The sequence below is a fragment of the Carcharodon carcharias genome, chromosome 18 (genome assembly GCF_017639515.1).
Source record: "Carcharodon carcharias isolate sCarCar2 chromosome 18, sCarCar2.pri, whole genome shotgun sequence".
Classification (NCBI taxonomy): domain Eukaryota; kingdom Metazoa; phylum Chordata; class Chondrichthyes; order Lamniformes; family Lamnidae; genus Carcharodon; species Carcharodon carcharias.
In genome coordinates, this window is record NC_054484.1 from 85,864,989 (window position 1) to 85,877,860 (window position 12,872).

Genomic DNA, 12,872 nt, shown 5'->3' on the forward strand with positions numbered 1-12,872 from the left:
ACATCTTTACTCCTATAGTCAGATCCTCTTGTAATCAAGGCCAACAAACCATTTCCTCTCTCAATTGCTTGCTGTACCTACCTTTCAGTGACTCATGGACAAGGACACCCAAGTCCCTTTGAAGTTCCACCTTTCCCAGCCTCTCACCATTTAAGAAATACTCCGTATTTCTGCTTTTCCTACCAAAATGGATAACTTCACATTTCTCCACATTTTATTCCATCTGCCAAATTCTTGCCCACTCGCTTAGCCTCTCCAAACCCCCTTGAAGTAGCTTTGCATCCTCCTCACAACTCACACTTCCAACTAGTTTTGTGTCATCTATAAACTTGGAAATATTACATTTACTCCCCACATCGACATCATTGATTTATATTGTGAATAGTTGTAGCCCAGCACTGATCCTTGCAGTACACAATTGACCACAGCCCGCCAACCTCAAAATGGCCCGTTTACAAACTGTCTGTTTTCTGTCCTTTAACCAGTTCCCAATCCATGCCAGTACTTTACCTCCTATCCCATGAACTCTAATTTTGTTTACTAATCTCTTGTGTGGGACCTTATCAAAATCTTTCTGAAAATCTAAATATACCACATCCACCAGTTCCCCTTTATCTATTCTGCTAGTTAAATCCTCAAAAACTCCAACAGGTTTGTTAAATATGATTTCCCATTCATGAATCCATATTGACTCTGCCCAATCCTACCATTATTTTCTAAGTGTCCTGTTAACTCATCCTTTATTAATAGATTCTAGCATTTCCCCTATTATTAATGTCAGGTTAACAGGTCTTTAGTTCTCCATTTTCTCTCTCCCTCCTTTCTTAAATAGTGGGGTGACATTTACTACCTTCCAATCTGCAGGAACAATTCCAGAATCTATAGAATTTTGGAAGATGACCACCAATGCATCCACTATCTCTATAGCCACACCTTTCATTACTCTGTGATGTAGATCATCATGTCCAAGAGAATTTATCAAATTTAACTCCCATTAATTTCTCTGGTACTTTTTTTTACTAATATTAACATCTTGCAGTTCCTTGATTTCACTAGTCCCTTGATTCTCCATTATTTCTGGGAGGTTTTTAGTATTTTCCACCGTGAAGACAAACAAAGCATTTGCTTAGTTTCTCTGCCATTTCCTTATTCCCCATTATAAATTCTCCAGTCTTTGCCTGTATTGGGCCCATATTTGTTTTTGCTAATCTTTTCCTTTTTAAATATCGATAGAAGGTTTTACAATTAAAGGAAAACCATTGGATGTGGCATATTTGGATTTTCAGAAAATTTTCAATAAGATTCCACAGATGGGGCAGAATTTTCTGCCTGACATGTGGGGGGGCGAGCGTCCCGACAACACTGCGATGAAGTGCAACGCGTGCCCGCCATTAATTAACGGGCTAGTTAAGGCCCCTAAATCAGCAATTGACACCGATACACCGATTTTCAGGCGCCGGTGCGATCTTCGGCTTGGTGCACAGGCACAACGGGCAGATGGGTAAGAGACTTTTTCATCAAACTCATCCATGGGCGGGATAAGAGAATTCAATGGGGTTGTCAATCTGGTCTGTCAGTATTTATTGCAGCAAGTGTTTTAAACTTGCCTGTGTGATCTGTAGCAGTTCAGAATGAATCCCAACAGCTTTCTGTGTACTTTGAACCTTAAGGTCAGCACTCTGCAGTCAGTAATCTTTATCGGGCCTGCAGCTTTCCAGAGGTCTCCCTTTAGCCTGGGTATCGATTCTAAGATATCCACTGGAGGCAGCTCCTCTGAGGAGGAGGGGAGGGATAGAATAAGGAGGCCAGGAGTGGATAATCAGCCTCCAGGGGAGCCACCTTTGGGAGGCCAGGCGCAGGCACAAGGGGCACTGGGCCAAGAGGTTGTCCAAGGTGGAAGGGGCCACAGAAGATGCCACTATCCTGCTGCCAGAGTATACAGATGGAGAAGCTGCTACCTCAATATGACTGAGGTGCAGTGCCGAAGGAAGCGCCGACTGTCAAGGGAGACAGTCAACTATATCTGTTAGATGATTGGCCCTGAGATCTCCCCCAACTGTGTGGGTGTACACCCCATGTCAGCGGCTCTGAAGGTTACAGTTGCCCTCCACTTCTATGCCTCTGGCTTCTTCCAGGGCTCGGTGGGTGATCTATGTGGTGTCTCCCAATCAGCTGTGCACAATTGTGTCAAGCAGGTTACAGACACTCTGTTCAGGTGTGCATTGACCTTCATCCACTTCCATTGCGACCAGGCCAGCCAGACACAGCGAGCCAGAGGCTTCACGGCCATTGCTGGCTTCCCCCGTGTCCAGAGACCAATAGACTGTACACATGCGCCCATCAAGGCGCCAGCAGGTGAGCCTGGTGCCTTCGTCAACAGGAAGGGCTTCCACTCCATGAACGTGCAGATAGTGTGTGACCACAGGATGCAGATTCTGCAAGTCTGTGCCAGGTACCCAGGCAGCTCCCACGACATCTACATCCTCGGACACTCCCAGGTGCTCCGGCTCAGCTTGATGGATAGCTGATGGGTGACAAGGGTTATCTCATGACGCCTCTCCGCCATCTAATATCAGAAACTGAGCAGCAGTACAATAGGAGTCACATCTCCACAAAGGCTGCGGTGCAGAGAGCCATCGGCCTTCTCAAGATGCGCTTCCGATGCCTGGACCGCTCAGGGAGCGCACTCCAGTAACCCCCAGATCATGTCTCGGTGATAGTGGTTGCATGCTGCGCTCTCCACAATCTTGCGCTGGAGAGGTGGGGTGGAGTGGATGATGAAGACGTTGACGCAGTGGATGCAGCTGCACACGATGAGTCCAGCACTGATTCTGAGGATGAGGAAGCACGGGGGAATGATGAGGGGCTAAACGCTGACCCGGGACTACACCAAGGAGGCAGGGACACCTGGGAGACTTTAATCCAACGAGGACCAGCCTTGCCTAGAGCTTCCATACTCGGCACTTAAGTGTTAAATCTGCCAGTTCATCAGCTGCAACTAAGGGCTTTGGACATAAACTTCAATGTCCACTCAGACACTCAAATGTAGCACAAAGGAACCACCCTCAGCCATGGTAACACATCTGGATTTAATTATATCCATCATATAGTGCAACTAAAATGAAAGCAAAATGTTTTTCAAACATCAAGAAATAATCAAGAAATAATAATGGCCAACACAAAAGCACCAGTGAGAAACCTGTGGTGTGCCTAGGGTGCCTTATGCTTATGTTTACGGGTGCTACGTCTTGGTGCCTCCCCATCGCTCAGAGTGGTATCAGAGACAGCCTGCAGACTCTGCCTCAATGACCTTGGAGGCCGTCCTCTGGCCCGTGGAGCCTGTGCTGGCCCCGCCTGGGAGTGATCTGCCAGGTCCACAGCTGGCATCTCCCCAGTCATTGCAGCCTCACCCAATGAAGCGATCACTGGGAGAGGGGCAGAGCAACTGTTGCTCTTACCCAGAGTGCCTTGAAAGGAGCCCGCAGATATGACAGGCAGCTGCTGCACCAATGTGAGGTCGCCCCTGATATCCCTGCACAATGTCGATGGATGGGCAATGAGCTGGGAAGCTTGAAGCCCACACCATCGCCCACATTGGCAATGACCAGCTGTGGCTACGGGCGCTGTGAGGGCTTGCAGGTCTGAGCGTAACCCCAGGAGAAGCTGCTTGTACTCCTGGAGGCCCCTCTCCATGAGAGTCGCCACTCTCTCCATGGAGGAAGCATGATGCTCTGACATGAGGCTCATCGCATCAGTGATGCTCAGTGTGGACTCCTCCACCACGGACACCACATGGCGAAGATTGGTCTCATGTAACACTCCCAGATGCTCCTGCACACCCGGCCGCATTTCCTGCAGCTGCTGTGTCGAGGACGACTCCAGAGGCACATCATCACGCATCGACTGAGCACGTGCCTGGTCTCCTGTAGTCGTTCGACTGCTGGCGCCATCAGCACTCTCTGTCTTTGCCAGCTCTTCCAGCAGTTGTGAAGTGCCCTGTCCACTGTGCCCCGGGACACTAGCTGATGTTGCAACGCCCACCGAGGTGCTAGTATCTGCGCTGGTGCCTGCCTCGCAGAAATGGTGTGACGCAGGTAACAGTTGAGGGCCCTCAGGTATGAGAGGGGGCATCTGGAATTGCTCCTGGTGGACAGGCCCTGATGATGCTGAAATTAACAACAAGGACAGTGGATTAATTAGCGTGCACACAGTGACACAGTTCTTCCTTTTCCCCCAGGCTCATTATGCACTCAACCTTCCAGAACCAATGGAGACAAATATTGGTGGAGTGGGAAATAGTCAGGAGGAGACCCAAACATTACAGGTGGATACAGACAGGCTGGTCAAATGGCCTAAGGAATGCCAAATGGAACGTTATGTGAATAAGTGTGAGGTGATGCACTTGGGCAGGAGTAACAAGTTACGGGAATACATGAGGAATGGTAAGACTGTGGAGAGTAAGGAGGATCAGAGGGACCTTGCTGGGCATGTGACATGCCTGTTAAAGTAGCGGGGTAGGTGTTTAAGAAGGTAATTGCCATACTTACCTTTATTAGCCGAGGAATAGAATTAGGAACAGGGAGGTCATGTTGCAAGTGCAGAAAACGCTGCCTAGGCCACAGCTATAGTTCTGCATGCAGTTGTGAAATGCACTTCACGGGAAGGATGTGATTGGAGTGGAGAGAGTACAGAGGTCATTGACCAGGATGCTGGCTGGGCTGAAGAGTTTTACTTATGAGGAGACATAGCATAGGCTGGGATTATTTCCCCTGGAGCAGAGGAGATTGAGGGGTGACAATATTGAGGTTTATAACATTATGAGGGGCAAAGATAGGGTCAACAGAAAGGAACTTTTCCCCTTGGCGGAGGGATGAGTAACCCGGTGGCATTGATTTAAGGTAAGGGGCATGAGGTTGACAGGTGATATGATGAGCAACTTTTGTACACAGTAATGTGGGACGCACTGGCTGAAAGGGTGGTGGATGCAGAAACCCTCCTAACATGTAATAAGCATTTGGATGTGCAGTTGTAATGCCATGGTATACAAGGCCATGGGGATAGTGGTGGGAAATGGGATAAGACGACTTTGGAAGGTGCTTGACACACGCATATTTGAAAGACTGAGGGACCTTTGTCTATGACCCACACCTCTGACTCTATCAGTCTGTGAATGAGCAATGTTACAACAATAAAAAAATCAAACAATCATCAGTGCTATGGATGGTGGGAGGACAGAGTGGATGTCACTGTTGACCTCAAATACCTGGCCGTTCCACACCAGCCTCACTGACACCAGTGAACCTGGGTGCATGGTGCCTCTCAATCTCCAGGGCCTCCTGCTCGAAATGGCTTAAAATCATGAGCTGGGCCTGACCACCTCCAGTCTGTGAACGCTCACGCGCATTGTGAGCATTCTCCTGAAAAACAGAGACCATCTTTCATTGCGGCTAATCGCGCATGGACTCTGCACACCCACGCCACACCCCTACCACAGTGGGCCATTTCAGGCCTCCAGTGCCTTTTTCCCCAATACTGCTGATCAGTCACACAAAGTACGCCTGCTCCCAAACCCCCCCAACAGCCATCTTGGACACATTCTGCATCCATCACTTTAGGAAACACACCGTCTTAATTCCCATAGCAAGGAGGCACAACTACATGCAGCGCCGAGAGCAGCAGATGGCTCTTGGCCACGAGACCTTGAGGTTCCCCTTCCACAATCTCAAAACTGTGAATAGGACATGTGTTGGAACTCTGAGTATGCGCCAAGCTGCATCTCCTGCAGGTTGCTCCCAGACTAGTCATGTGCGACTAAGAGCAACACACAGTGCGGGGAGAACTAATCTCCTCATGAACCACTCAGGCTGATGTAAGCATGGGCACTATCTGCTTGCCCACCCAGCGTACGAGAAATGCCCAACATGATTCAATGCAGTCACAACAGTAAGTCTTGGGGGGGCGGGGGTCTCAAAGGCTAAGGCTACCTGCTGGGTTAAATGCCCAATGCCGACATGGTACTCACCCTGCCAGAGTGCAACAAATCATTGAAGCGCTTGCAGCACTGGATCCAGGTGTGCCGCACCACGTCGCGGGAGCTCACCACCTCCGCCACCTCCTCCCAGGCACGTTTGGTCATGTAGGGGGCCTCCTCCTCCCATCCTGGGGGACCAACACCTCCCGTCGTGCTGCCACCTCCTCGAGGAGGGCAGCAAGGCAGTCATCAGAAAAGCGAGAGGCACATTGGCCCCCTGCTGGCCCACCCTGCCGCCTGGCCTGCTCCTGGGGCAGACCCTGCAGTCCTGCTGAGCAGACCCCTGCGGTTGGATCTCCTGGTGGCCATAGCGAGCAGCCTACAGGATGCTGCCAGGCCTTCTTTCAAACAGGCTGCCGTGACGCCATTGGACCCTGTGGTTTGTGCACGCCCACCGCAACCTTCACTCTCCTGCTCTCCACGGGAGTCGGAAATGCACTGGGCAGGCCTTAATTGGCCCGCCCATCCAAAATGGTGGTGCGGCCCTGATCACAGGTGGCAATTGGGTCCATGCCAGCCCGCCAAATGGAAAATTTTGGCCATGAGGTTAGTACCCAAAATTAGAGCACATGGCACTGGGGGCAATATACTGGCATGGATTGAGAACTGGTTAAAGGACAGAAAATAGCGAACGGGAATAGACAAGTCTTTCTCAGGATGGCAGGTGTGATTAGAGGGGGTATATAAATGATTTAGATGTGGGGACCAAATGTGCTATTTTCACATTTGCTGATGACACAAAACGAGGTGGGAATGTAAGTTGTGAGGATACAAGGAGTCTTCAAGGGGATTCTGGCAGGGTAAGTGAGTGGGCAAGAACATGGCAGATGGAATATAATGTGAATGTGTGAAGTTATCCGCTTTGGTAGAAAAACAGATAAAGGCAGAGTATTTCTTAAATGGTGAGAGATTGGGAAGTGTTGATGTCCAAAGGGACCTGGGTGTCCTTGTTCATGAGTCACTAAAAGCTAGCATGCAGGTTCAACAAGCAACTAGGAAGGCAGATGGTATGTGGCCTTAATTGCAAAGAGATTTGAGTACAGGAGTAAGAATATTTTGCTGCAATTGTATAGAGCCTTGGTGAGACTGCACCTGGAACATCGTGTACAGTTTTGGTCTCCTTATCTGAGGAAGCATATATTTGCCATGGAGGTAGTGCAACAGAGATCACCAGATTAATCCCTGGATGGCGGGATTGTCTTATGAGGTGAGATTGAGGAAACTAGGCCTGTTTTCTTTAGAATTTCAGTGATCTCATTGAAACTTACAAAATTCTTACAGGGCGTGACAGGGCAGATGTGGCTAGGATGCCCCCCCCCCCCCCCCCCCCCCCCCCCCCCCCCCCCCCCCCCCCCCCCCCCCCCCCCCCCCCCCCCCCCCCCCCCCCCCCCCCCCCCCCCCCCCCCCCCCCCCCCCACCGCCTGGTGAGTCAAGAACCAGGGGACACAGTCTCAGAATAAGGGGTAGACCATTTAGGGCTGCGATGAGAAGAATTTCTTCACTCAGAGGGTGGTGAATCTTTGGAATTCTCTACCCCTGAAGGTCTGGGGCAGTTCAGTCACTGAGCATGTTCAAGGCGGAAATCCACAAATTGCTGTATACTAATGATGTCAAGGAATGTGAAGATAGTGCTGGGAAGAGGCATTGAGGTAGATGATCAGCCATGATCTGTTTGAATGGCAGAGAAGGCTTGATAGGCCGAATGGCCTACCCCTGTTTGCATGTTCCTATGTTCATAGCCCATCATTCCTAAATGGACCAACTAACTAAATGGCAACACATGCAGTGGAACTCAAACTAAATGGAATATAACAAAATGATTACTCACCTACATATTTACTCCAGTATTCATCCTGAAACAAGAAGGTGACACAGTATCAGTGCACATGATTTTGTGTAAGGGCACAGAGAGACATTGAAAGCAGAGTTAAACAGATAATTCAATAGTGCCATAGTCGGTACTGTTTGCAAAATCCAGCTCTGTCTCACCAGCATCATTCTGTTATAGGACTGCAGAGCTCCATCAGAGTGAGCAGGTATATAACCCATTCTCAGTGTTATTGGGGGAAAGGTTAAACTGAAACCAGTAGAACAGGTGACTTTGATAATGGTGTCGAGATTCTGAGCTCTGTGCGTGGGACACTGCGAAGATAAGTGAAAGATGGCAGCAAATTGACTGAAGTGATGAGCATTTACAAGGGGTTAATTCACCAGTTGGATGGTAATCTGATGGGTAAGATTGACTCCATTTATAAAATCAGCCTGATCTTCCTTCTATTAAACTCATCAGGTTCTATAAGGAGTGTGATCTAATGGTTGGGGGAGAGATTGGTGGCAGTACAGTAAGGGGTGGAAGGGGAACTCGTGAGAGTTGGTGGGGAATGGGGAAGAGATTCAAAGGAGATGGGAGTGAGATTTATGGGAGTTAAGATTAAGATTTATGGGAGTTAGGAGTGAGGTGGGAAGTAGAAGAGAAATAGATGTAGAATGGGAATCAGACGGGTGGAAAATAGAAGTGAGACTGTTGCGATATAGGAGTGGAATTGGTAGGAAATAGGAAAGGCATCATTCTTCTTGAGTTCTCTGCCCACAGTACTACAATGTCTATCACAGGCAGGCCAAGGAGGTAGGTCCCAAACCCATCTGAGCTGCGATGGGGATTGAACCCCATGTTGTTGGCCCCATTCTGACCCACACTGGCCTTCCAGCCAACTGGCCTCCCAAAGAGCCCAAGTCGCTGTGGCAACATATGCTTTCACATATATGTGGTAGCCTGGAGATATGGACAGTGATGGTAGAGGCTCCAATTTTCTTTCCATCACCTGTCTGACCAGGAATCTCTCCTGCTTGCCATTGGCGTGTGTTGGAAGGATTTGCAGGTTGATAATCAGCATGTTTGGCTGTGTTATGAACACACATTCCTTGGCCATCAAGTCCTGGGATAGGACTTGACCTCAGAACTTCTGCCTCAGAGGGAGGGACACTACCTACTGCACCACAAGACCCCCTGATAGGAGATGCATTAAGAGCCAGCATTATAGTTCAAAGGTTGTGTGCTCAATGAAGAAATAACATCCTATGCCATGGCACCAACAACAATGTGTGGCACTGCCCCCTCCACACCATTCATTCCTTGTCAAACTCTACAGTTTCCCATGCTCCCCAGCACCACACATGGCCAACACAATTTCCTCTTTGCCAGAACGGAGGGACCCGAGGATCAAATTAATTCCATTTTCGGGCAGGATTCCAATAAACCAGGAGATCTCCAGGCATGAGTCAGACACCCTGAGGCAGCTCCACTGCTGGGGCCTTTCCCATGTCACCCTATGCTGCCTGCAGTCCCGGGAGTGGTGGGGTAGGGGAGGATTCAGAGGATGTGATCTGTGGATGGGGGTGGGGTTGGGGGTGTGGCTGCAAGATGGGAACCTCCAGTGGGATGCAGTCACCCTGGGGACCCAGGGTACAATGCTCCTGCTGACTGGAAAATCTCAGCAAGAACATGTGCAGCGAGGCCTCAGATTTGTCCAAAGTCAGAAATGAATGCCGAGACAGGGCCACCCATAAAGAAAAGCCGTAATCAATTGGGCAGTGTCCCAAATACCTGTGCAGTTCTGGTGTAGGCTCTGCCCTGCTAATTTAGTTTTATGAGACTAAAACAATCTTAAAACAGGAGCAACAATGTTAAATTTAGAACCCTTTGTTTCTATCTGCTGTGTCCCATGCCATCTTTATTTTAAACATCTCCATGTAATCACTCTGCAATTCCATCTGTTATAATGAAAACATCTTTCCAATTTAGTTTTCTCATTCTGGGCAGAATCTTCCTTTGTACCCTCTCTATATCTCAAGATCCATCCTCATGTCTCCTCATGTGGCTCTGTCACATGAGTGGGGGCATGTTAAAAATGACATTTTAAAACTTTTCTTTTATTTTTAATTAACATCGGAAACCTGATCCCGTCCGCGGATGAGGCTTCCTTAAAAATCCAAAGGTCGCTTGGCCTTTTTGCCCCACCCACCAACCATAAGGTTGGACGGGCAGGGAAATATTCACTTTAATTAATTTATTAATGGGCTTAACAGACCTTTTAGTTGTCAGTGGGCGCGCTGCTGACCCTCGCACACGCCTGCCCAACCGAAATATCCCCCAAGTGCACGGGATGCTCGCCCAACGCCATCGCCTGTTATTTCACAGTCGTGTGTGTCAGGCTAAAATCCAGCCCCTGTTTACCTTAATTTTAAAATCTTTATTTTTAATGTTAGAAATCTTCAGCTCCTGAGGCAGCCCTGTGCCTTCAGGGAGCTTTCGCTGAGCGCACCCACGCGCATGTGCTGACTTCCATGCTCACCCTCCTCCCCTCCATCCAGGCAGCGCTGAGCATTTCAGTGCACAATTCATACCATTAATGGACCAGTCAGTGTGAAATCGCATTCGGGGCCCGATCAGGGGCAGCAGCCACTTCCGGGCCCACCCACCGCACCAGCCCGACAAGGGGAAAGTCCTTCCCATAGACTCATTAGAGCCTAGAAGGATGCCATTGGGCCCATTGAGTTCATGCTGGCTCACTGTAGGGCAACCCAGTCAGTCCCATCCCCCTGCTCTATCCTCCATAGTCCTGCAAGTTATTTCCCTCAAGTGCCCATCCAACTATCTTTTGAAATCAGTGATTGACTCCACTTCCACTCCCATCATGGGCAGTGAGTTCTAGGTCATTACCGTTCACTTCCTCACGTTCCCCCTGCATCTCTTGCCCAAACCTGTGATCCTGAATCGTTGTATCATCAGCTAATGGACACGGTTTGCATTTATTACCCAGAGAAGGTGGTTGTTTGAATTGCTGGTGTTGTTTTTAATATAACTGAGCAGCTTGCTTAGGCCACCGCACCCAGGGCCCATAAAGAGTCAACCACTTTGGTGCCAGGCTGCAGTCACATATAAGCCAGACTGAGTAAGGAAGGACAGTTTCCTTCCTGTAATGAACCTGTTGGATTTTTATGACAATCCAATGGCTTCATCGTCGCTCCTACCAATACCAGAATTTTATTCCCTGATGGCATTCAAATTTGTAACATCACCTTGCGTTCCCTGAATTTAGTCCAAGTCTCTAGATTACTAATCTTGTAACCCATCCACCAATACTGTACTCTACAAAGAAAACATAGCATAATTGGGCACTGAGGGTTAGATGTGCTGTCCCTCAGTGCACTCACAGTACAAGGGAGAACGTAGATAAAGATATCTCCATCTGGAGTTCCCTCAGCTGATGATATTTAGGACAAATATTTGTAGAATATTATTTCAATCCATTTGTAATTTTTCCAACATCTTCCAGGGTGAATGAAAGTGACAGCTTGCCCAGCCAGCTTGGCTAATATTTCTCATGTTGTTGCATCGAAGGAATGCGGTAGAAAAATATGACAGTGCTCAGAAATGGAACAACTCATTGCCAATCAAAATTGAATCAAAAGTTTGTACTTACAGTTTTCTGGTCATCTTCATAAATTTCTCTGACTTCTTCATATGAACACCTTTCTTCAATGCATTCTCTCTCCACATTACCTTCTTTAAATTCCTCCCAGAAGCCATTTGCACGTCTTAGGCGTGTTAAGACGCTGTTAGCCTTTTCATTGGTCAGAAAGACTAAATGAAAGCAACCAATGATAAACAAAAAGCTCCGCAGCTGTCAATCTGTCAGTTAAACTATTCAGACTGTCAGAACGTCATGATGTCAGGTCAAGTGCTTGGGGACAGGAAAGGCAGAATCAGCCCTGTAGAATCATGGGCCTATCCCTGACCTGTAGAATCATGGGCCTATCCCTGACCTATAGAATCATCGGCCTATCCCTGACCTATGGAATCACGGGCCAATCCCTGACCTATAGAATCACGGGCCTATCCCTGACCTATAGAATCATCGGCCTATCTCTGACCTATAGAAACACGGGGCTATCCCTGACCTACAGAATCAGGGGCCTATCCCTGACCTACAGAATCACCTGAACTATAGAATCATGGGCCCATCCCTGACCTATAGAATCATCAGCCTATCTCTGACCTATAGAATCATGGGCCTATCCCTGACCTATGGAATCATGGGCCCATCCCTGACCTATAGAATCATCAGCCTATCTCTGACCTATAGAATCATGGGCCTATCCCTGACCTATAGAATCATGGGCCCATCCCTGACCTATAGAATCATCGGAGTATCTCTGACCTATAGAATCATGGGCCTATCCCAGACCTACAGAATCATGTGCCTATCCCTGACCTTCAGAACCATCTGAGCTATAGAATCATGGGCCTATCCCTGATCAATAGAATCATGGACCTATCCCTGACCTATAGAATCATGAGCCTATTCCTGATCTATAGCATCATGGGTGCATCTCTGACCTATAGAATCACAGACCTATACCTGACCTATAGAATCACGGGACTATCCCTGACCTATGAAATCATGGGCCAATCCCTGACCTATAGAATCACAGGCATATCCCTGACCTATAGAATCATGAGCCTTTCCCTGACCTACACAATCATGAGCCTATTCCTGATCTATAGCATCATGGGTGCATCTCTGACCTATAGAATCACAGACCTATACCTGACCTATAGAATCACGTGACTATCCCTGACCTATGAAATCATGGGCCAATCCCTGACCTACAGAATCATCGGCCTATCCCTGACCTATAGAATCATGGGCCTATCCCTGACCCACAGAATCACGGGCCTACCCCTGACCTACAGAATCATGGGCCTATCCCTGATCTATAGAATCATGGGCCTATCCCTGACCTACAGAATCATCAGCCTATCCCTGACCTACAGAAT

The 12,872-nt window shown here is 48.4% G+C and overlaps 1 protein-coding gene across 1 annotated transcript in view; it reads right to left on the reverse strand.

Moving 5' to 3' along the window:
- Positions 1–12,872, reverse strand: part of LOC121290472 (coagulation factor X-like) — an 87,737-nt gene that overhangs the window by 41,726 nt on the left and 33,139 nt on the right. Inside the window, exons 3-4 of the mRNA XM_041210911.1 lie at positions 11,515–11,675; positions 7,860–7,884 (exon numbers count right to left, since the gene is read on the reverse strand). Coding sequence (XP_041066845.1) covers positions 7,860–7,884; positions 11,515–11,675 — 186 coding nt within the window. The remainder of the gene's footprint in view (positions 1–7,859; positions 7,885–11,514; positions 11,676–12,872) is intronic.